At 49.1% G+C, this 20,808-nt stretch overlaps 11 protein-coding genes across 11 annotated transcripts; 1 reads left to right on the top strand and 10 right to left on the bottom strand.

Annotated features, from left to right (window-relative positions):
• Positions 1 to 631: 631 nt before the first annotated feature.
• BO83DRAFT_427967 (monocarboxylate permease) lies at positions 632 to 1,215 on the top strand (the record flags this gene model as incomplete). Its single annotated transcript, XM_025535384.1, has 3 exons — positions 632 to 649; positions 703 to 894; positions 949 to 1,215. The coding sequence occupies 3 exons, from the start codon at positions 632 to 634 to the stop codon at positions 1,213 to 1,215; spliced, it is 477 nt and encodes a 158-aa protein (XP_025387355.1).
• A 74-nt stretch (positions 1,216 to 1,289) lies between these two features.
• Positions 1,290 to 2,401, bottom strand: BO83DRAFT_379213 (haloacid dehalogenase, type II). Its single transcript, XM_025531452.1, has one exon. It carries the CDS (start codon positions 2,168 to 2,170, stop codon positions 1,367 to 1,369), a length of 804 nt encoding a protein of 267 aa, XP_025387356.1. The 5' UTR covers positions 2,171 to 2,401; the 3' UTR covers positions 1,290 to 1,366.
• A 422-nt stretch (positions 2,402 to 2,823) lies between these two features.
• On the bottom strand, positions 2,824 to 3,437 carry BO83DRAFT_51935 (uncharacterized protein). The gene has a single exon (XM_025537412.1). It carries the CDS (start codon positions 3,275 to 3,277, stop codon positions 2,945 to 2,947), a length of 333 nt encoding a protein of 110 aa, XP_025387357.1. The 5' UTR covers positions 3,278 to 3,437; the 3' UTR covers positions 2,824 to 2,944.
• Positions 3,438 to 3,820: 383 nt separating this feature from the next.
• BO83DRAFT_379214 (uncharacterized protein) lies at positions 3,821 to 5,668 on the bottom strand. Its single transcript, XM_025531453.1, has 4 exons — positions 5,252 to 5,668; positions 4,770 to 5,026; positions 4,414 to 4,655; positions 3,821 to 4,316 (listed from the first exon to the last, which is right to left on the bottom strand). Exons 1-4 carry the CDS (start codon positions 5,535 to 5,537, stop codon positions 4,265 to 4,267), a joined length of 837 nt encoding a protein of 278 aa, XP_025387358.1. The 5' UTR covers positions 5,538 to 5,668; the 3' UTR covers positions 3,821 to 4,264.
• A 153-nt stretch (positions 5,669 to 5,821) lies between these two features.
• BO83DRAFT_438173 (uncharacterized protein) lies at positions 5,822 to 7,109 on the bottom strand (the record flags this gene model as incomplete). The annotated part of the gene is made up of 4 exons (XM_025536071.1): positions 5,822 to 6,679; positions 6,747 to 6,893; positions 6,945 to 7,015; positions 7,091 to 7,109. The coding sequence occupies 4 exons, from the start codon at positions 7,107 to 7,109 to the stop codon at positions 6,122 to 6,124; spliced, it is 795 nt and encodes a 264-aa protein (XP_025387359.1). The 3' UTR covers positions 5,822 to 6,121.
• A 563-nt stretch (positions 7,110 to 7,672) lies between these two features.
• Positions 7,673 to 8,584, bottom strand: BO83DRAFT_52043 (uncharacterized protein). The gene is made up of 3 exons (XM_025537414.1): positions 8,434 to 8,584; positions 7,968 to 8,355; positions 7,673 to 7,910 (listed from the first exon to the last, which is right to left on the bottom strand). Exons 1-3 carry the CDS (start codon positions 8,434 to 8,436, stop codon positions 7,765 to 7,767), a joined length of 537 nt encoding a protein of 178 aa, XP_025387360.1. The 5' UTR covers positions 8,437 to 8,584; the 3' UTR covers positions 7,673 to 7,764.
• Positions 8,585 to 9,145: 561 nt separating this feature from the next.
• Positions 9,146 to 10,544, bottom strand: BO83DRAFT_52036 (retropepsin-like aspartic protease). Its single transcript, XM_025537413.1, has 3 exons — positions 10,466 to 10,544; positions 10,285 to 10,414; positions 9,146 to 10,214 (listed from the first exon to the last, which is right to left on the bottom strand). Exons 2-3 carry the CDS (start codon positions 10,316 to 10,318, stop codon positions 9,268 to 9,270), a joined length of 981 nt encoding a protein of 326 aa, XP_025387361.1. The 5' UTR covers positions 10,319 to 10,414; positions 10,466 to 10,544; the 3' UTR covers positions 9,146 to 9,267.
• Positions 10,545 to 12,521: 1,977 nt separating this feature from the next.
• BO83DRAFT_339828 (1,4-beta-D-glucan cellobiohydrolase C) lies at positions 12,522 to 14,554 on the bottom strand. Its single transcript, XM_025528561.1, has 7 exons — positions 14,373 to 14,554; positions 14,018 to 14,315; positions 13,707 to 13,960; positions 13,501 to 13,638; positions 13,174 to 13,431; positions 12,861 to 13,102; positions 12,522 to 12,789 (listed from the first exon to the last, which is right to left on the bottom strand). The coding sequence occupies exons 1-7, from the start codon at positions 14,515 to 14,517 to the stop codon at positions 12,745 to 12,747; spliced, it is 1,380 nt and encodes a 459-aa protein (XP_025387362.1). The 5' UTR covers positions 14,518 to 14,554; the 3' UTR covers positions 12,522 to 12,744.
• An 858-nt stretch (positions 14,555 to 15,412) lies between these two features.
• On the bottom strand, positions 15,413 to 17,022 carry BO83DRAFT_446971 (uncharacterized protein; the record flags this gene model as incomplete). Its single annotated transcript, XM_025536626.1, has 2 exons — positions 15,413 to 16,738; positions 16,771 to 17,022. 2 exons carry the CDS (start codon positions 17,020 to 17,022, stop codon positions 15,413 to 15,415), a joined length of 1,578 nt encoding a protein of 525 aa, XP_025387363.1.
• Positions 17,023 to 17,769: 747 nt separating this feature from the next.
• BO83DRAFT_379222 (uncharacterized protein) lies at positions 17,770 to 18,424 on the bottom strand. The gene is made up of 2 exons (XM_025531454.1): positions 18,263 to 18,424; positions 17,770 to 18,208 (listed from the first exon to the last, which is right to left on the bottom strand). Exons 1-2 carry the CDS (start codon positions 18,412 to 18,414, stop codon positions 18,007 to 18,009), a joined length of 354 nt encoding a protein of 117 aa, XP_025387364.1. The 5' UTR covers positions 18,415 to 18,424; the 3' UTR covers positions 17,770 to 18,006.
• A 254-nt stretch (positions 18,425 to 18,678) lies between these two features.
• On the bottom strand, positions 18,679 to 20,097 carry BO83DRAFT_52162 (putative glutamine-serine-proline rich protein). Its single transcript, XM_025537415.1, has one exon. The coding sequence runs from the start codon at positions 19,993 to 19,995 to the stop codon at positions 18,943 to 18,945; it is 1,053 nt and encodes a 350-aa protein (XP_025387365.1). The 5' UTR covers positions 19,996 to 20,097; the 3' UTR covers positions 18,679 to 18,942.
• Between the last annotated feature and the right edge of the window lie 711 nt (positions 20,098 to 20,808).

Genomic DNA, 20,808 nt, shown 5'->3' on the forward strand with positions numbered 1-20,808 from the left:
TAGGAATGATATGTATGAGTACCGATATAGATATACTCGTTTGTATAAAGAATGTATGACCATATAGGTAGAATAACACCACCCGGAATTCATAGCAAACCCATCAAGGATCGAAAGATAGAGGACATACTTTTATATCCCAAGGTAGTCTTCATATATCTAAGCTGCTCTGATGAAGAAATTGCCACTGAAGTAGATTCCAGATATTAGATTTATCTTCTCTAGCAGCGTAAGCTGTCAAAGGTGGAGAGCCACGTTCCCCCACCAATCCAGTGAGATCTAATGCGCAATCAACGGCACCATTACCCCTGAAAAGATATCAAGATCAACTTAAATAGCACCAAAGAGATGAGACAAGTTATCATTAATCTTAATCTCAGCTAATAAGGATCTTATAATGCAATTCTTCTTAAATTTACAAGTAAATTAATCTTTTCTATATCGTGAAACTCTTAGTACCTCAAGATTTAAAAAGCTAACTTGATAAAACTTACTAAGATGAATCTAAGATGAATATAAACTATTATCAAGAGAACGGCAGAAGCTGTTTAATTTATGATATAAATGATCATTAATCATTATTAATATAAATTTCAGTATATTTTGATAATTTTTGATATATATCTAGAAGATGCTTACCTTCTTCTACGTACAGTCCCCATCGTGAGAGGTGCCGTATATCTAGAGCTAAGTATAGTTTAGATCCAGGTCTATGCGACAGAGGTATTGGGGATCTCCGAAGAATCCGGTGCGACATTGATAATCATCATTAACGCCCTCGGTATTCCCGTCCGAGCCCCCCTGGGATACTTGACCGATCACTACATTGGTCCCCTCAACTGCCTCATTCCTTGCGTGGCCCTTTGTGGCATTATGATATTTGCCTGGGCTGCCGTGCATACCACAGTCGAGCTGTACGTCTTCACGGTGTTCTATGGACTAGCATAGGCAGCAGCGATGGCCTTGTTTGTTGGGACAAAGCCCTCATTGACGAAAGACCTTGATAAGATTGGCACGCGAGTTGGCATGGCCCTGACCATTATGAGCTTTGGCCCGTTGACTGGGTCCTCTGTGGCGGGGACATTGATAGCGCGCACCGGTGGGGAGTACCTGGCTGCGCAGATGTGGGCAGGAGCCGCGTTGATCGTGGCGGTCTTCGCTCTGGTCGGAGCACGAGTGATCATTTCGGGACCACGTGTTTGGGCAAAGCTTTGAGGACGTGGATGAGAGTAATAGATCACTTAGCCAAAGAATGGATTGCGTGATATCCAGACTGTCTACTGCGCGGAAGAGCGGCGATAAAACTAGAAGACAACTATGATTTTAACAAGCGCATAAAGGGTGTATTGTAGGCGAAGACATGGATCTACGCGTCTGTCTCTATTCCAAAATACCGAGCAACGTCCAAAAGACCTGATCCCTCGATGCCGATCCAGTAATCAACAAATCCCTCTTCTTTGGCTTGGGCAACGCGTTCCGCATCCCAAGCTTCTTCCAAAGATCGCTCGATATAAATTGTCTGGAACCCGCACTTTTTGGCGGCTTGCAGGTCGTGAAGATGGGCAGCGACAAGGCAACACTGCGAGGTCTCTAACCCGAACCTGCGCGCAGCGGCATAATAGATTTCTGGCGCTGGCTTGTAAGCATTGAAGTGCTCTGCACTGCTTATATGCTTGAAAGGCAAAGAACCGTGCTCCACTAGATCTTCGAGAAGTTTGACATTACCGTTGGACAACGTGGAAGTAGGAAACTTGGTGTTGAGCAGCGCAAGGCCTTGAACACTGTCTGCGTACGGATCGAGGCGATGCCAAGAGAGGGTCAAGTGTTGGAGATCGTCGTCAATGAAAAGATCCCGTAGACGCCTGTCGGTGAAGATATTGCCTAGAGAGACGCGGTTGTGCTCGTCTACAGGGACAAAGGGCTTGGATGGATCAAAGGTGCGTCCGAAGTTCATATACGAGCGGTGCCACTCGTCTGTGATTTCATTCCATGTCGAGGGCGCTAGGTCGGAGACACGGCCTCGCACATCCACAGCAATCTCGCGAGCCTGGTCTTGCAGGGCCCTTTCTGCTGCAGCCTTCAGCTGGTTCGCAATGCAGAATCTCCATTCAACGACTGTGCCCAAGGCGTCGAAAAGTAGCATCGAGGGAGTGCCAGGTCGAGACATCATGACCAGGCTTCTTCGAAATGGCACAGGATGAAAATTACCGTCGGATGTACTTCAGAATGTGCAGAGTATCTTCTCCTGTCGTTGGGGGGGAACGCTAACAAAGGGGGATTTTGGAGAAAGACAGACGACCGTCGTCCAGATTAGGAGGAAAAGTACCCCTTCACTTGATCTCGGCACCCATTGGACTTGCATGTGGCTGGGAGGGGTCAATTGGCGTCATTCGGACATGCGGATTGACCTCTTTGTCTGCTGCGGGATCCCCCGATGTTACCAGCGGGTTACCGGAACAGGATCACCGTCAGCTCTGGGTTTAAAATCCTCGGTCAGGTTTCGCTTTCCTCCGCCAGCCCGTTCTCACCCGATCTCTTTGGAGAATGGATGCGCCATTTCTCAGTCTATTCAGGGCTCCATGCAATAAACTATGTCTACTACATCTGTATTGTAAGTCATCGCTGGTACCTTTCCACGTCTGCCAATGGCTGTTGGTTTGCTCCTTCTGTCGGCTCTACATAGCGCAAGACATCTCTAATTGATGCATGAAATAGTCGCACACCCGTAGCTCTATGCTTATCCACAACTCGTCGATTCGTTAGCCCAGATTGTGACGCCGCGGCGGGAGGCCAAACAAGCTCACTACGACAAGGCTTGGCTGTTCCCTCCGTCAGACGAATGAGGGAAACACTAGAGGGCTACATCGGTCGTGAAAGACTGCGTAGGGTAGCATGAGTTCGTGCGTCATCTCCCTTTATTATCGCTATCTAACCGTGTCATGAATCACTGCCGAGCGAAGCCTGCGTCAACTTGATTGAGGGCGTCTACTTGCCCTTTATTTGGCCGATTGCGATATCGAGATTTGCTTATATTGATTTGCCTTTGGAAATCCATTATCTGCAACACCACAAGGCTGCCGAGCAGGTGTAGCTTCTCACGTCGGTTGACGCGATACGTGGCAACCGAGACATCAACCGGAATCGGACAGAGGACAGGCTCATTTCCCCGCTGCAAGGAGCCTGTATCGCTTAGACTACCCTGATGCATCGCCTTGCAACAGTTGGCGATCCTGCCGCAGATGACCCCGATTTGTCTAGCCGCCATGGCAAGCAGCATGTTCTGCTCTACTCGAGTCGCACATCTGTCGCATGAGATGAAAACGGTTAGAGTCTCGATTGAGTTGCGCAGGTCAGCGAGGAGCAGGTCGAGGCGGTCCTCGCGCCAAGAGCTTTTCGTTCCGTTCGAGAAAGGATTACGAGATTTACCGGTCACTTAGAGTTGCTAAGGGGACCACAGTTCCTGGTAGAGATGGCATTCCCACGCTGGTATGGAAACACTTGTGGGTATACCTGGTCTCAGGACTTCCTACAGGCTCTAATCACCGACCTTTTGAAAGCATCTATTTTATAATAGAAGATAGATTAATTCTGTCAGGCCTATTCTATCCTGTCAATTTTCTTTCTTCTCCGTGGACAGGTATTACTCCATACTGTACAAACAAAAATAAAATCAAAAACATACAACAGAAGGGATTCGCTGGTGGTCACCCACCCAACTACTAACCTCCCGGCGTGTGGCTTAAGTACGGCTGAGCGGACGGGAAGCCCTGTTTTCCACACCCTATGGTCGTATGTACTTGTCTTCCCGTTGATGTGTCTAATATAATGTAACTAGATAATTCAAAAAGGGTTTCTAGTTGTCGCCCACTCTATATGTATGCTCTTGAGGATGGACGAAATCCTATCTCGAGTAAACAAAAGCCATGCAATCCTACTATCATCAGTATATTTGATGCACCGTCCTTTGTTTACTCATAGAGGCCACCGAACAGAGTAAGTGATTTGACAAATTAACGAAAATCCAATAATCAAAGGCTCGAGGTCCTATTCTTCTCGGCCAAAGACATCGACATCTCACAGGCGTGTCCCCTTTCGTAAGGGTTTCAAAGATGCTAATGGAAGTGTGTAAAGTCCGACCGTATTTGCTGGAGCTTCCCTCCCTCTGTTCGACCTTTTGACTTTATACGATTCCCGTAGCATCCTTTGCGCAAACAATTTGCCATTATTCATCTACTCGTCTATATCGAAAAGTGTGGCTCCCAGCTCACGAACTGCTTCTACCAGCCGTGATCATCGTCACCTGCACCGCAGCAAACCTGGTTCCGTTAGTGTACGGCTGGCGAAGAAAAATGTTTGACGGACAAAGGAGAGGGGGTATGAGAAAAAGAAAAAGAAAACGAAAGAAAAACCTACGCTGTGGCTGCAGCAAAAATCTCCACGCGTTTCGCCTTGACCATCAACCCCAGAACCAGAACAAACACCATGTTATACACGAAGATAGTGATTAATACTGCTGTCGGATCCTTCAAATAATACAATATGATTATCGAGGTTGCAGGAAGCAATCCCGAGATAATCAAGCTGAGCATATACGTCCAAGATTTGATTGTCCGGTCATTGTAGTACCAGACGCCGGATTCGATATCTTTTCGTTTCTAGGTGTAGCATATGTGCATTAGTATAGAACGTTGGTTATAGTCGAGATATAGCTCAACGCCAGGGTACGATGACAGGGAGGAATGACCTAGGATAACAAAAGCATAACATACGGTATCTTTCGCCCCCGCCATCTGATGGAACCACGAAACGACTCGCGTATAGACAAACCGGGTGAAACGGTCTGTCTCCTCATGTCGACTGCATAATGCTACCAGGTCGCTCTCATTTTCTCCATCCCATTGGCCTGGAGGCGAAAACATCATGTTTTCGCCTTGTTCGTCTTTCAGCCATGCTTGGAACACCTCTAGGTCGGTTTTCTCGGGCTTGTTGAGGCGGAGGAGTTGGGATTGTTGGAGTAGGGCTGCGTCTAGAGTTGAACCCCGTTAGTGTAATGTTTGCAGTAGAATAAAATGAAAGTAAGTATTCTGTAGACAGGATCGGCCGCAGTCTCTGTGCTTACTAGGCAGGTGACAAAGCCTATGTGCAAGTAGTGAAGGGAGAGGGCTGGAAGCAGAAGACGAAGCATTGACAATAACAGTCTAATAAATGACTTTTACACATAAAGATAGAGAAACGAAGAACGGGGACGTACTGTACTCATTCAATAACTTGCGTGCTTCGAGGACCTTCTCCCATTGAAACGGGTCCTCTGAAGTCTTCATGTGCCAGACTGAGAATGGAAACGTTTTCTTCTCCTGGGATCGACTGTCCTCCTCAATGATACATTGGAGTTCATTTTCGACGTAGGCGACCTCCGCCTGGAGATAGAGCAAGTTCTTTGCATTAAGCTTGGAAAAGCGTCGAAAAATGGAGGACCCGGGGTCGCGGGTCATTAAGGCAGCCAGTTTGTCGTAACCTTTGGGAATGGGAGTCGACATATCTATTGTTGGATTTACCTTTATTGGGAAGTGTGGCAACGTTTCTAGAGTACAGAAAGAGAAGGAGACGAACGAGTTGAAACGAGACGCCGACTCTTAACTTAGTATGGCAAGATATAAAAAGTCACTGGATCTTGTGCTTAGTGTGGTGCTAGAGAGGCTATGTGTCATGCTGCTTTTTGTAGGAGAGCCTGGCCAATTATAAATCTGAATGGTCAGTAGAGCATGATCGCCTGCATGATGTCCCGAAATCAATGCGAAGCCTGATGATGTTTGGCACCGATCAGGGTTCCAGCCTTATATTTTGAGTATTGTGGCGTACAGTGGGGAGCCTCCATTTTCTGATTAAACCAGACTAGAAATGTATATTTACACCGATTCCCAGCCGAAAATTTTCCTGAATTTCAGACATGACCCAATCAAAGTGCAGCTACCTGTAAGACACACTTGCACTGAAGGTACCAATAGTATGTTCGTGGGGACCTATCCCAGCGTATAAAGGGCCATTTCTAGACCTGACGCATGGAACGAAAGCGAGTGCAAACAAGCTCCAAGTCCGTCCCCCCATCCTCCACTAGCTGAGCCTACGAATATTGATACGATTCACGAAGCTTCTTCGCAATAGCGGGGTCCACTCGATACAACTCCTGCTGCCGCATAGAAGGCCTTCCGATGAGAAGATCATATTCGACATCTTCTACAACGTAGAACGCTGTCCGGTAAGGCTTGCTGCGCCCACAAAAAGACCACTGGACTTCTGCAATTCCAACTGGTTTGCGATCTCCAAGTCCCAAAACTTGGACAGATGCCCTTGGACAAGGCTCGATGCTCGTTCCAAGTCTCTGATGTGCCTCTTTCGATATTATGTTGGTATCTGCGTGGAAGCTGAGCACCATACATCGACGCAGCTGGTTCTTTCCAGGCGGACCGGCCATGATATCGTAGACAAAGTCGCACTGATCCACCTCCTTTATTACCTGCGAATCATGTGATAAAGCAGAGTCCAGTGACTCTGTTAGTTCTGCGCGTCCCTTGGAGAGATCGTCGTTATGAACTGGTGTGTGGTCATTTTGATCGGAACTATACCGCTCCACTATCTGCTCATCATGTTGCAGCTGGCATGGCTCGTCCCGCTGTTGCTCCTAGTGATGTCTCAATACTTGATTTCTTGGTGTGAATATAACAGGTAGTGATTATTGCAGATCTTACCGTTTTTCTTCTGAAAAAGTTGAAAGATGGCAGAACTGCAGATGCAGTATTGTAAAATAGTCGGCCATAGAAATAAATACACAGGACTATTTTTTTGGACTCAGTAACGTACGAAGACGGCGAATGTTGCGTTGACCGGCAGGGTGCCTTTTGCAGGTCAGATTCGGTGCATATTCAGTCATCAAGGGTCCTAATCACGTTTTCATGGTCGCGCGATTGGCCGGACGTTGGCTTTTCGTCCTCAGTCTGGTCCTGCGTTTGCCAGGGTGCTAGGGCAAGAGAATCCTAGTCAGTATCATTCAAATGGAGCTGAGTAAGTGAGGTTGGAGCCATCAGTAACTTACCAAAGGTGTTCCAGGACATTATAGAGGGGACTGAGGGTGAAATGACGTTGGGACATCGGTAGCATTGCCGCATCGTAGAAGAGCCCGGGTGTGGAGGGGCCTTATAGCTGGAAAACAAAAGTCCAGCTCAGCCGCTAAGCCACATTCGTAATGAGAACATATAGCCTCCGGCGATGCGCTGACTACCGTGTATAACTTGTCGGTCGTGGCAAGAATGGGTAAAGCAAAAGAAGTTCTGTTAGCCTTGCCGGCGCGGCAGTGCTAAAAGCGGCAGTGCTAAAAGTTATCATTGGTAGCTTGACTCGCCTGCCCAGCCTCGTCTTCGTCACTTGGACGTGCATACAAGGCTGAAAGAGGCGAAAACACCAACCATGGATAGCGTGATTCGCGGCAGCTAGTTAATGTTGCCAATCAGATCCAGCAGCTGTTCCACACTTGACTCACATCAAACCGAACATCTCCGACGACTAAACCTTCGTAGCCTTACACCATGAGATCTGCTGTAGCGTTCCAGAGTGGACTTTACGTACAGGGTGTAGGGAGACACTAAACTGAGAGATAGAAGAGAAAGCTAAGGCAAAGGTGCTGTAATGCATTTAATCTTATTTGCAAGATGGTATAAAACCAGTGGAATGTATCAACGAGAAACTCATGTAATCTCAGCCTTGCTGGCCTTATCGCCGAGCCCCTGCATCGTGGTTTCCCCTGCTTTCCCTGGCAGCCCGACATTTTGCGACCTCAGCTTCACATCGCTTGCGCTCTGCCTCTGAAGCCTCTCTCAGGGCCTCTGCGTGTCGTTTGTCTTGTTTATCCCGATCCTCTGAAAAAGGTTTTAGCTTCTCGCGTCATTTCTCATTCGCTGATTGCACTGTCTTACCCTTGGTTTTCGGAGGACCAAAGATAGGGGACAAGGATGGAGGCTGACCAGAATCCATTCCCTCCTGAATGGAGCTCTTCTGCCCCAAAATGGCGTGCGCACCCGAAGTATTTGGAACCACATCGTCTACATCCTCCAGAAGATAGAAGTCCTCCTCCTCGCTTATCTTGGAGGCATGAAGCCAGATACGCAATTTTATGCATTGGCGGACCGTTATCAATCTTCCATCCGTGAGTTTGATTCTCACCTCAGAGCCCTCACGGAGGGGCAACATCTCGAGGCATTGAAGGCCCAAAGGAGTGAGGATGTTCACCTCCAAGTCTCCCGCAAAAGATGCCAGTAGAGTCTGCTCGGTTTCATGAGGTCCATCACAGCAAATTATAATAGACTAAGACAAATGCTAGTATAAGTCATTTGAGTTACCAGTCAAGGGGGAAACAGTGCCATTGCGATCGAGGGTCCATACCATAGCTACGTGATGGCTTTGCCTAGACGATCTTTGGTGATGGGCAAGCACTACTGTACTCAAATGAGAGTTTGCTTTGGTCCTTCCGGAGTAATCTACCGGACTTATATATCAGCAGCATTGTGAAGCCTTGTGATTGAGCCGCAGGTATCAGTGTCATTGGCTGTCGGACATGTTTATGCAGCGTGGAAGAGGTGCATCTCGAGGGAACAGAACCTCGAGGCTGAACAAAACCAGTTCAGATCAAGAACAGTCTCCGCCAGATAAGGCTTACCCATGTTCATCACTGAGACTTTTTCATGGGGAGAAATGGGCTGCTATGGAAAAATTTGGGCTCGCTCACGAGCGTGAGGTTGGATGCAGATGATGGGGGCCCTAATGCAAGCAAGGCGGGCATCAAGAAACGACAGGAACAAATGTTAATGGCTGGTGGGATGTCAATGTTATTAGTTATATATTATTTCACTCTACTTGAAGCCGTAGATCATCTTACGTGGAGGGTCAGTAACCGCCAACCGCCAGCAATTCGGTTGAGCAATTGCGATGGGGTGCGTCCTCGCTCTTGCGCTTGTGGAACAAACAAGTCTCATTACTAGCAACGTGGACTCCTCTCTTGCATAAGATAACAGGGATATTTATTGGTAGAGATAAGGTAGAAAAGCAAATTACATTTATCTGCACTTGACGTGGTTTTCACGCCGCCGCCGCCACCCCGTGCACCTGATAAAGATAAGCTGACCAGCCGCACAACCCCGCAGGACAAAAATGGATTCAGGACTGCACACAATTAACACAGCCTGTCGACTTTAATTATTGGGGGCATAGCCTCTCAGCTCAAAGCATTCCCACCATTGTTTTTCGATCAAGATGATCGCGCACCATAACCGTGGGGATGTCGGAACTTGGTTGCAGCAGCTTGTATTGCGAGATCGTGGGCAAGCCGATCAACACGTCGAATTGATCGTTTTCGACCACATGAAAGTCCGTTCGGTAAGTTATGAGACCCTGCGCAAAGCGCCAGTCCACACAGACTTTTCCGATCGTCGGAACTTTGGCTGTGTCCCCGGCTATTCGGAATGGCACCAGGGACTCCTCGCAAGGCTCCAGCGGTAGGCCGAGTTTGTCAAAAATGACACTTCGCATGATGCTGACCCCGCCCTGGGTATCCATGGAGATTCTCACGCCTTTCTTTTCTTGGCTTCTGGTTATTAGATAGCCGTTCCTGGTGAATTCGAGCTGTGCGGGCTCATACTCGTCAGTGATATCTCCCGACTGTGGCTGACCATTCGGTAACAGAGGGGTTGTGATGGTGGTGTCGTGTCCACTGGGTGTTTCACTCGGACTGAGCATGCCAGACGGAATATCACTCGGCAGCTGTTGGTCCGAAGGACTCGATTCGCCTGAATTTGTGTGTATGGCAGGTCCTTTGGCTAGCCTGCTCACTAAAGTTGGTAGTCCCTCTGTTATCCTTACGTCTATTGGGATGTCCACTGACTGCTGCTCGTTTGGAACAGATGCCATCTCGTCCACGCTTGCTCTACCAGGTGTATGAGAGCCGTTGATCAATGACTCATTGTGCTGGGATCCGTCATGATGATGCTCTGAGCTTGAAGATACCGCTTTTTGGACCCAGCGACCTGAATAAACACGGTGTACTTTGAAAAGGGATACCAATGCCGTCAGCAGCCACCATAGTATCGCCCAAAAAGGTCGAAAAACAGCAAGGAGTTGGGCGAGCCAGCGTGGACGCATCATGTCTGTTGCTTGGTTTTGGGCTTCTACTTCTGAAGGCAGCAATTAGAGACGGGGCGAGAGCCAATGATGGCTTCGAAAGGGCTGGAACTGTCCTACCATCCTGCGACTGAGAGCCTTGTCTTACTGGCATCGGGGTTTAAATCAGGGGATCCTTTGTTGTAGCACACAAAGCCCAAGTATAAGTGATTAGAATGATGACTGCGGACAATGACAAATGGGAAGAGATCTGCTGTGGTGAGCAGGCGAGTCAGAAGTGGTCGTTCTAGGTAGAACGGACCGGATAGCTATGTGTGTTGTCAAGTGGATGTTTACCAGAAGAGGCAAAGGACTGCAGACACGGAGTGAAAAAGAGAGGTGAATGGAAAGAGGAAACCAAGAGGGCAGGGATGACTTAAAGGTCACTATTGCAGCGGCCGTTACGTGGAATTAGCTAAGGGTTTCGATAGATTCGCGCTTCGGTGGTGCTGGGAGTGTGGCTGTAGAATAGTTATTCGCCACAGTATATTCCTTAAGCCACAGGCCTGAGCCATTTTCACCCTTGAGATTGATCAAGTCGCATCTGGTGAATACACGATTTGTATTTATTGTTGTCACTCATATTGACGTGGCCTGCTGGATGGCCAATGAGAAGTAAAATTGCGGATACCAGATTACTTCGGAATCCAATGAGTGACCTCCGTAACCCAATCTTACTAGAGCGTTTTTCTATTACAACGCTCAGTTCTTTCCGGCAGTTACTGTTCCTAGAATGGGGCCGATGGTTCCTGCGCATAGAAACAGGCATCAATGTAGCGAAAGATGCCGTCTAACCGATCTACAATCAATCACTATTTGGTCCTCCTACATAATAAATGGATCCATGTAGTTGAGATTCATTCTGGTTGTTCTCTAGTGAATGTGTTCAATCTTTCCAAGTTATCTTGTGAAATAATATGAAATGTTTTTTATTTGTCGCAAATTCATTGATTTTTTATCCTCCTATTCATAGTATTATTTGTTCTTCATTTGTTTAATATTCGAGATACCCATTTACGCATTAGTTCTATTGTGTTTGAACCTTGATTTAATGCAAAAAGTCACCATCCCGTTCTTTTATCCCAATAATATTCAAGTACTGGGGGAGGCGACGTCGCCTCACTCGGGGATGTTGACCGTCCGGATCCTGCTTGCTGAGATGCATGCTTCTTGGCAGGCTTCTAGGCGTCCCCCGTCCAATCGAGAAATGACTCTACCTTTTCGTTTCTGCTCGTCTGCGTCATCGGCCTTGCTTTCCCTTCTCTTTGGGGAGGTGGTAAGAGGGGGAACTAAGGACCACCGGGCTCTTCTACGGTTATGTAAGTCCTTTAGGCTCCAATATTTCTCCTTTGCTGCCCAGCGCGGCCGCTTAACATTCACAGAGGGCATACTCATATGCCATCTACCATAAGAGGGTATTAGCCAAGCAGGTCCTTTTGGCGGCCAGCCTACTAGAGTTTGGGGTGCCCCACGTGATATCAGCATAGACGTGACGATTCTGCGTAGATTTTCCCTGGGGTCTACTGTCAGGTACGACATCAATATGCATACTTCTCTTTATGTCCGACTAAGCTCCCGCAAATTGCAGATGACACGTGGTACTAACAGCGCGCATAATCCAGTCCAATCCATCATAGACGTTACACGATCGGAACCCCTAGCTTGTGTGGCAGTTGGGGTTGCACGAGACAGGAGTACGGCGGTCATAGCGGACACACACGATGTCCGCTATGACCGCCGTACAGGAGAGGGTCCGTTGACGATTATGTCAGATTATAAGACCATTTTCATTGGACGACGGACTGTCGAGACATCATGATTCAACCTACTGATGGGAATTTAAGCATTTTGGTTTTGATTTTGCTTGGGGACATATAAGCTTGCCAAGATTATAGAGGCTGTTGTAGTCTGTTATAGACTGGGACTGGAAAAAGGAAGTTTATCTGATGGGAGTACCTACACATTGGTCATGTGACATGAACAAGCGCGACGATGTCGAAGATGAGGCCATGGATATAGAGGTAGAAACGTGCCAATAAAGGAAGTAGCAGATTGTATCTCGTTGGTCAAGGTACAATACATCATTCCGGGAATGGAAAGTAAGTTCGCCTATCTGAGAGAACATTCAGATGCTATCTAAGCTACAATAACGTGAACGTGAGTCCAGAAATTGGCCAAGGGCTTTCCTCATACACTGCCAGCACGATGTTTCGATGCCTCTTTGATCTTGTCCTACGTAACATACATCTGATAGCTGATGTACAATCTGGCATAGTATTCTCAAAGGATAGTTTACGTCAACCTGGTGAAGATATACAGAAAATTCCAACAGCAATATTTCAGTGGCTGCTTCATACAGGCGGAAATGCATTTTATGACCAAGTCCATGAACCTACTTGCTCACCCATATTCTACCTCACTTGATATCGCAAAGATCACCACGTACTGCACCAACATTCCCCGAAGCGCCAGTCTGAGACTGATGGTACCCCTCGCCACGGCACTATATATCGCGAAATGCTGTTCGTGACTCCTCCATCTCTAGAACGCTGGATTGGCGTTTGTGAGCAGCTGCACGAAGTAGGCCTACAAACAGAAACCCGTCAGTCCGCTAAATCAATCTACTCCCAGCCAACGAATTTAATCGGAGAACATACCTGAAACCAAGTCCCCGCCTCAGGCGCCGGTTGCAAGGCATCGCTATACCCGCAGTGCGCATCGTATCGAGTAGCCGAGCTGTCAGAGGTGCCGTCACTCTCGCCTCCAGGCTTCACCCAGACGAAGGCGTCGACGAGATCATCGCCGGTGCTGGTGGTCGGGCGGACGCCGAAGCCGGTGTTGATGACATTGCACCAGTCACCCCAGGCCTGTTGGCCCGTGGGCTGTTTGCCGTTGCGGCCTAGAAGTTAGTGATTTATGTTAGCCAGAGTTAGGGCGGAGGAGGAGGACGGGGTGTGGGATTGCGCATACCGGTATCGACGATAAAGTGGGCGTCGAAGCCCTGTGCCTGTAGCAGAGGGGCAATCGCATTTATATACTGTTGCTCATCGCAGACGCTGTTTCCCTGGGTGTAGGAGGGGCAGGAAGAGATGGACCAGGCATTGTAGTTGGCGACATTGGTGGCCAAGCCACGCACCGCGGCGGGAGAACTGGCGTTCTTGTAGACGCTTGCAAACAGGTCGGCGGCGGGTTGCTGATTTGCGGGCCAGCCGAGCCAACCGGCGTGTCCTTCAAGTTCTTTGGTCAGAACCTGTCAAGAGGGGCTATTAGGGGGACGGGGGATGATGCGCAGCTTACCAGCGTCAAGATACATTGCCACGTTGGGGAGATTGAGTTGAGTCAGCGCATAATTTGTACATTCGAGGTAGGCACTTTCAGCATTGGCACATTTGGCCACGTTGAGGTTTGTCACCAGGTTGGCGAGACTGTCGGGCTCTGTTGGAGGTGACATTTAGCGTTCAGATACAGTATCTCATAGTCGAACAGAGTGAGGAGACACTCACCAATCACCAGAAGGGTATGAACATCCGAATACTGCACAAGAACCTCGCGGATGGAATCAATGTAGGCCTTGTAGTGTTCAACCCCGTCGTCCGCGATCGAATACTCGCCATTACTGGCGAGCGCGGCGCAGTCGCGGTCAGGGAGGTCGTACACCACAAACTGACCCGCGATAGGGGGATTCGCTCCGGCAGAATTCTGAGATTTGATGTCGGCCAGATAGTCCGCCATGGTGGGAACTTTGTCGGCAGTATCCCTGGAAAGTGTCAACACGACGCTCATACAGATTACATTATGGAACGAGAAAGCATACAGCCATACAAAAGAAGGCACCTTGGCTGCGGCTGTTGCCGCCGCCTGGAGCGAGGAAAGAGAACCAGTGAGCGATGGGATGGCGAAAGATGCGACTTCCGATGAGTAGTACGGGTTCACGTAGAGCTGGTATCCACTGAATGGGTTGCCACTAGCGCTGGCCGTGGTAGTCGGCGAGGCAGAGGCGGCAGGGCTGCTAGTAGAAGTCGTTGTCGTCACTGCAGCAGTGGTGGTACTAGTAGTTGTCTTCAAGGTAGTGGCAGAGGCCGAGCCTGTCGCTGGCGTACACTGAGCATAGTCTAATGGTCATGGTCACTCGGCTGTGGAACAGTAAGATCTCTGTAAGGAACTCTTACATTCATTTATAGTTGAGCATGTTGCACCAGCCACGCAACTTGTGGCCCCTGAATACCCTTGACCCCCACATTGTCCCCAAAGGGTTTGCTGGGCTTGGATTTCAAACGGCAGAAAAGCCAATGCGAGAGATAACGTATAGTGCATTCTGACACTGAGATATTCAACGGTAGCCAGAGAGAACTTGGTTTTTGCTGAGATGTTCTGACTACTCTTCTGGTAGTTGGAAGTACGCGAAGACTTTATACTGTCATTTTCCCTAGCTCACGGATGCACTCCGCGTTGTCCTCGGAAGCAGCGCCGTCTTTCGCCTGCCAACGCCAATTCTTGGTTCCGGAAGATGGACCAATTTGGTCGCAATGTCCAAGCAAGCTACCGGACGAAGCCATACTCCGTTCTGTATTGGGATAGGGAATTCGTCAGCATTATATCAGCTGCCACTATCACTTAGAACTTGCAAGTATACCCAGACGCCGAGAGACCTAAACAAGCCATCGGTCGGTGGCGCTGAGACATCTCCCTAACCGATGGGGAGAGGATACTGAAGAATCACGGATACCTGAAGAAACCCGCGTGCAGCCCTAAACTCTGGCAGATGAATATGATCTAATCCGAAGGGTCTTTCGGTATATTTCTGACTGGCTGCGTCACGGCCGGACGGCCCGTTCAGCCTGCATCCGCGCTACCAGGGTAACCTGCCAAGCCAATGCAGGGACTGGCGTAGTTTCTATTTAACCAGAATTACCCGGTTGAACAGTCCGGGTGAATTGCTGGAGAATAAACATAACTCTATGTGACGGGCAAATCTTTGCTAATCTAATTATGTCGTTGACATGCGGAAGGCAGCGCGCATGGTGTTGGCCATTGAGCGGAGACGGTCTGAGTAGGTCTGGTAGGTTATCACTCCATATGGCACTATTTTAGTTTATAAAAGAAGCTGGTTGTAGAAATTCCTAACCCGTTAGATTTTGAAAATCCATTCTCCTAGATGGCTATAGTGCCTCAGTCGATGATTTTGTCAGTTAGTATATGCTTGCTAGACCTATCGAACCGGCCCCATATTAAGATCCATGTCCCTCCATTCCTCCAACGTATGCTGTGCCAATTCGAAGAATATCGGAAGCCTATGGAACTTTCCTGGTGTATGTTCTTCCAGTAAAACAGCCTTCGCGTGCCTGGTATAGCCCTGACCAAAGCCAAGGCTCACCACAGCTGCAAACAGTTCTCGGCCTTGGCTGGAGTGGCAAGGGCCACGTTGCTCCGGCAAAGCTTCACCTGTTTGTGGCTCCCAAAGGCTCCCGTCCAGTGCCCTAAGTAACCCAGACGGGGTTGCTTGAGGCTGATTCGAACATGGAGACGCCTGGCATGTTTCCAGAGCGTTGCTGGCCACTCGCACAGCCTTGGTTGTAAAGTAGAAGTAGCCCTCATCGTCCATTCTGCCACCGGGGACCCAACTACTGTCAAAGCGGTGCCGGATATCATAGGGAGACGTGTCAGGTTCATTCGATATGTCATCTTTCTCCGTGGAAAACTGTGGAGCCGTGGATGCGGATGTTTCCGGGAGCTCCGGGAAAGACGAAAGACGCCTATCTGGGGGCTCCTTCCAACCGGCGATCAACCAGTCGGCTTTGTTGCTTCTCTTCAAGTACTCCTGTGCAAGAGCTATGGTTGCACGAATGCGGTCCGTTGACGTGAATTCTTTAGGATTGAGGGAGACCCCGAAGAGGCCCATGATGCTGAATACCATGTCAACCGGTCGCTTGGAAGTTCTGAAGAAGGAAGATTGCCAGAGGGAGTGTCGTGACCAGTTTGACCCGTTCCAGATTGTTTGTGTAGCGTCTGCAAAGGCAGTGATCTCCCTCTTCCGCGTTTGGTAGTTTCCAAAAATTCTCAAATGCATCACTGTTGTTTCTGCGTTGGCGTTCATTTGGCAAATAGCCTCCCCTGACCCTCGGCGAATGACTTGGAGGAGGTCCGCGAGTCTGCAAAAGGCAGACATATCAGGTACGACAGACTCCACACGACACATGCAGCGTCGGGGGTCGTCATATACTATCAAATCAACCAAGGGTCTTTCGAGAGGAATATGAAGGCCCTCTGCCGAAACAAGCACATAAGCTTCGGACACAATTGCCTCTTGCAACGTCCAAGCGCGCAGGATCCAGTCTGTCTCTTCATCTAAGCGCACCAGCTTCATGAGGCCACCGGGCAAAACCAGCGGGAGCCCCGTTTTGTAAATACCGAACATCCTCTGGATTTGCCATGCCTTGTCGTTGCTATCAGTTTGCATTATACAGAGTCTGTCAAGCCAGATATAATCTAATCGACGACGCTTGCACGCAATGCATGCCTGTTGTATGATTTGATACTGATCGGATCACCATCAAGTGCGCCCTCGACAACGATTGTGCCTGAGAGCGAATCGGTGCGGTTTCCTTGCCAGATATACGAGATTGCCGCGTAGGCAGCTGGCGGTCGGTTGCCAAATTTGAAATTTTCGTACTGTACAATTCGGAGGATGGGGTCTTGATTGCTAATTAGAGCTGCGCATTCGACGAGGCGAAATTTCTCGGGCGAACCAATTTTGGAGAGATCGACTAGGTTTTGTTGCGAGATATCTAGGGGGATCTCTAAGATCACCTTGGGTTCCATGGCGCCTATGGTAGTCCGGGATAGGGGTGAACACAATTTAGTCGGAATTGGTAACTCGTGGGTGGAAGCTGAAAGGGATGTGCATCAGTAGGGTCAATTGACAAGTCGGTAAGTCGGTTACCCCACCTTGCAGATACGTACCAAACGTAGGTGGGAGGTATCAATACTAGATCAATCAGGCACTAGTCTAGTATACTAGAACTAGGGGGGGGCGCCGATTGTTTGTACTATGTACCCCGTAGATGTATATCAATACGATTAGAACAATAAGGCCGAAGAGAGTTTCTGATAAGGGAAGCAAGTGATTCAAAGCCTCAAAGCATAGGAAGATAATGCCGGTTTTGTAGTTCGTTGAATTCCGCATGATCCCATCCCAGGGTTATCGATATCCAACCACAGAAAGTCGTCTCCTTGGCCCCTATTTACCTCCTTCTCACCCCTTTTCCTACTCTGAATTACATCCTTTTTGAATCAAAAAATTTCAAGTTACCAAAAAAAAAATGAAAAACATACAACAGAAGGGATTCGCTGGTGGTCACCCACCCAACTACTAACCTCCCGGCGTGTGGCTTAAGTACGGCTGAGCGGACGGGAAGCCCTGTTTTCCACACCCTGTGGTCGTATGTGCTTGAAAAACTATAAGAAAAGTTATATGCTGCTAGCCAGTATTGGGATACAGTCGACAGAGTGAGATTAGTGTGGGAGTCATCATAAAGTGGGTGGGGGTCAGAGGTAGCGCTGATCTTCATGCGTAATATCAGATATGCCATTTATGTAGCAGCAACTTATGTGCTAAACTCATTAAATATGATTTATCGTTAGCAACTCGCTCTCCCCCTTATTTTGGTTTTCTATTTTTCTTTCCTCTCATGCACCCTCGAGGACCTTCAGCAACAGCCTAGGAAGATATCAAGGGATTATACGAGCATTGGTAGCAATCGACTGACCCACTGAATATAACCTGTACAACCTAGCATCCCCCAACTACCCCCACAACCACACCCCAAAACCAGTCACGACTCCCATCACCGCCTCAAAAGGTGCGACCCGTTTCCATGCGTCTTCGCCCGTGCGATAAAACACCATCGCAGCCAGAATCCTCGTCGGTATCGTAGCCGCCATCATCGGGATGTTATTCTGATAGGCCACGAGAGCATAGAAAGTACCCAGTGTCAGGGAAGAAAGACTTATTGCTGATCAGATGACATATAAATGGATTTTCAATCTATTGATTGCCTACCTCATCGCTTGGATAGTCCCTATGCTGACACCCCGTAACGGCAGGTATGGCGATTGCGCAGCGGAGGCGGGGAAAAGGAGGGTGTAGATACCGCTGCCGAGGAGGGGGAGGGATTGGAGGGCGAACAGATATTGAGGGATTTGGGAAGACATGTTTTTTGTAGGTGTCTAGGACTGGGGTCTGGGATTTGTAGGTGCTGTGAGGTGACGTTTCTGGTAGATGTGGGTGAGATTGAGGTTTCTCCGTCAGCACCCGCGCCACTGTTGTTTAATTAAGGCTGGAGACCCCACCACGGGTGGCTTGATCCCTTGCGGGATGCCAAATGGGTGGGAAGTAATTTATTCTGGGGAGCTGTATGATGGAATTTTGGGTATGCTTTGATGTGAAGGGACATGGTAAAGGTTTAGTTAGACCGGTGAGGTCCCTAGTATGGTGATAACATGATCTAGGACGATGTTGTTGGGATAACGAATTGGTATAATAAGAAGATTAATGGGGCAAAACACCATTTCATTGTGAACAATGACGCGACTTCAACTGCGCTAAAAGCAATCGAGGAGACAACTGAAGAAAGGATACCAGTCCAGCCAGTGCAGATCATCACATCACTTAAGGCGTGGGTATTAAAGAACTCTTCATTCAACGTAGGACAACGCTCACAGAAAGTCACGGATCCCCATCTAATCCAGGAACATCAGCTGACCATTCTGGTTCGTAATCCTCTCATCCAGCCGAATCCAGGTACGATTCCATCCAGCATTGCCATCCGCCAACTCCGCCTCCAGCACACGGCCCCCATCAACCAAGCGAACATTTCTAGCAGACGCCGCAAAATTTCCGTTCCGCTCCCATGCGAACTTTCCCCAGTGATTAGCCAACACACTGTTCAACGGAAGCACCGAGAGCTGCAGCTCCCCGGACACCCGTCCACAAGCCGCCACCAGATCGTGGTGACTTTCGAGGCGGATATCCCGAGCCGACGCGGAGAAGTTTCCGCGCAGAGGCGCGCCGTGATGGGGAGGAGGTCTGTGGTGGTGCTGGTGCTGCTGCTGAGACATCCTGTATTGTTCTTCCCTACGACGCTGTTCTTCCATTCTGCGACGCTCCTCCTCGCGACGACGTTCTTCTTCCTCGTGCTCTTTTTTCTCCTTGTGCTTTTTCACTGCGTCTTCGGCCACGGAGCCCATCATAGCTCCACCGATGGTACCGAGAAAGCCATGGTTGACTTTGTGTCCTGCGAAACCACCAGCTGCACCGCCTGCGAGGGCGCCCATGATACCCTTCTCGCCTTCGCCGGCGGCGGCGGGATCGGTGGACGACTCGGGAGAGTATGGAGGGGGTTGCTGGTGGGAGGAGTAGCCTTCATGCTGAGGGTAAGGCGGGTAGGGCCTCGACTCCGAGGGAGGCTGGCCGTACTGTGAAGGCTGCTCGTACTGTGGGTAAGGTGGGCGTCCACCGTAAGATGAGTATTCAGGGTTCTGGTAGCCGGGCTGAGGGGACGGCTGTTGGTATGGGCTGTAAGGTCTGTTGTAACCTCCAGCGCCCTGAGGGGGATAAGGAGAAGAGGCGCCGTATCGGTCATGGCCGTTCTCGACGGAAGGGGGATACGAGCCGTATCCGGTGGAGCTTGGAGTGTCGACGGCCGGGGATGACCAGGGAGAGGGGTTCTGCTGACGGCGATCAGGGTTGGCGGGGGTGGCACTGCTGCCACCGAAGTACTCTTGAGCTGCCATCGTAAGGTCTACCTGTGTTTGTAGACGGCTAGAGAAGATGAAGGGACGTATTAGAGATGCTGGAGTGAAGGAGGAGAGAAAAGCAACGAAACGATCAAGAAAGAGGAGTGTTGACTTCTTAAGCGGGAAAGCTGTGGCTGTGCGGGGTTGGGGGAGGGGCTGCCTGAGACCCCGCTAACCTGGCCCAGTAAGCGCGAGTCAGGCACCAAGTGGCGCAGTCAAAGGGCGGCTGATTGATTGGTGGAGAGGAGAGCTCTAATGGTTGTTCCATGGGCGGGACTCACTTAGGGCTGACAGGAATGTTTGCACAGCCCCACTGCTTCTCTGCCTCAGTGCCTACAAGCTCTTCACGGCGCTTCGCGGGCTCAATTTTCCCTGAAACATACAGGAAGCAAAATAGGGATAAGTCTTTTTCGCTTGAATTGGCTGATGTGAGAAGTGAATATTCACATTATAAATATGTCGTCACAGGTAAATAATGCTTTTTTATGGACACTGAATGTTGATTTCATTGCTGCCTATGACCGGATGTGGGGGCTGAATTCTGGGCAAGGGTCTTCGACCACGAATTATTTACCCATTACTTGGCTATCCCAAATATATGGATTTCTCTGTGACTCCGTACTAGTGTCTTTCACCGACTTGAGACAGGTCAGATCGATCTGCTTGCTTTTAAAACTGTCATACACTGCAACCAAATCAACTCCCTCCTTCATTACGACAGGGCTGACTAGACTCCCAACTAAAACAATCACAGACCCTATGTGACACAGTCAGACTCAAGTCAAAGACCTCATCTTTATACTGTGTTAA

This window comes from Aspergillus eucalypticola (assembly GCF_003184535.1).
Source record: "Aspergillus eucalypticola CBS 122712 chromosome Unknown BO83scaffold_15, whole genome shotgun sequence".
Taxonomy (NCBI): Eukaryota; Fungi; Ascomycota; class Eurotiomycetes; order Eurotiales; family Aspergillaceae; genus Aspergillus; species Aspergillus eucalypticola.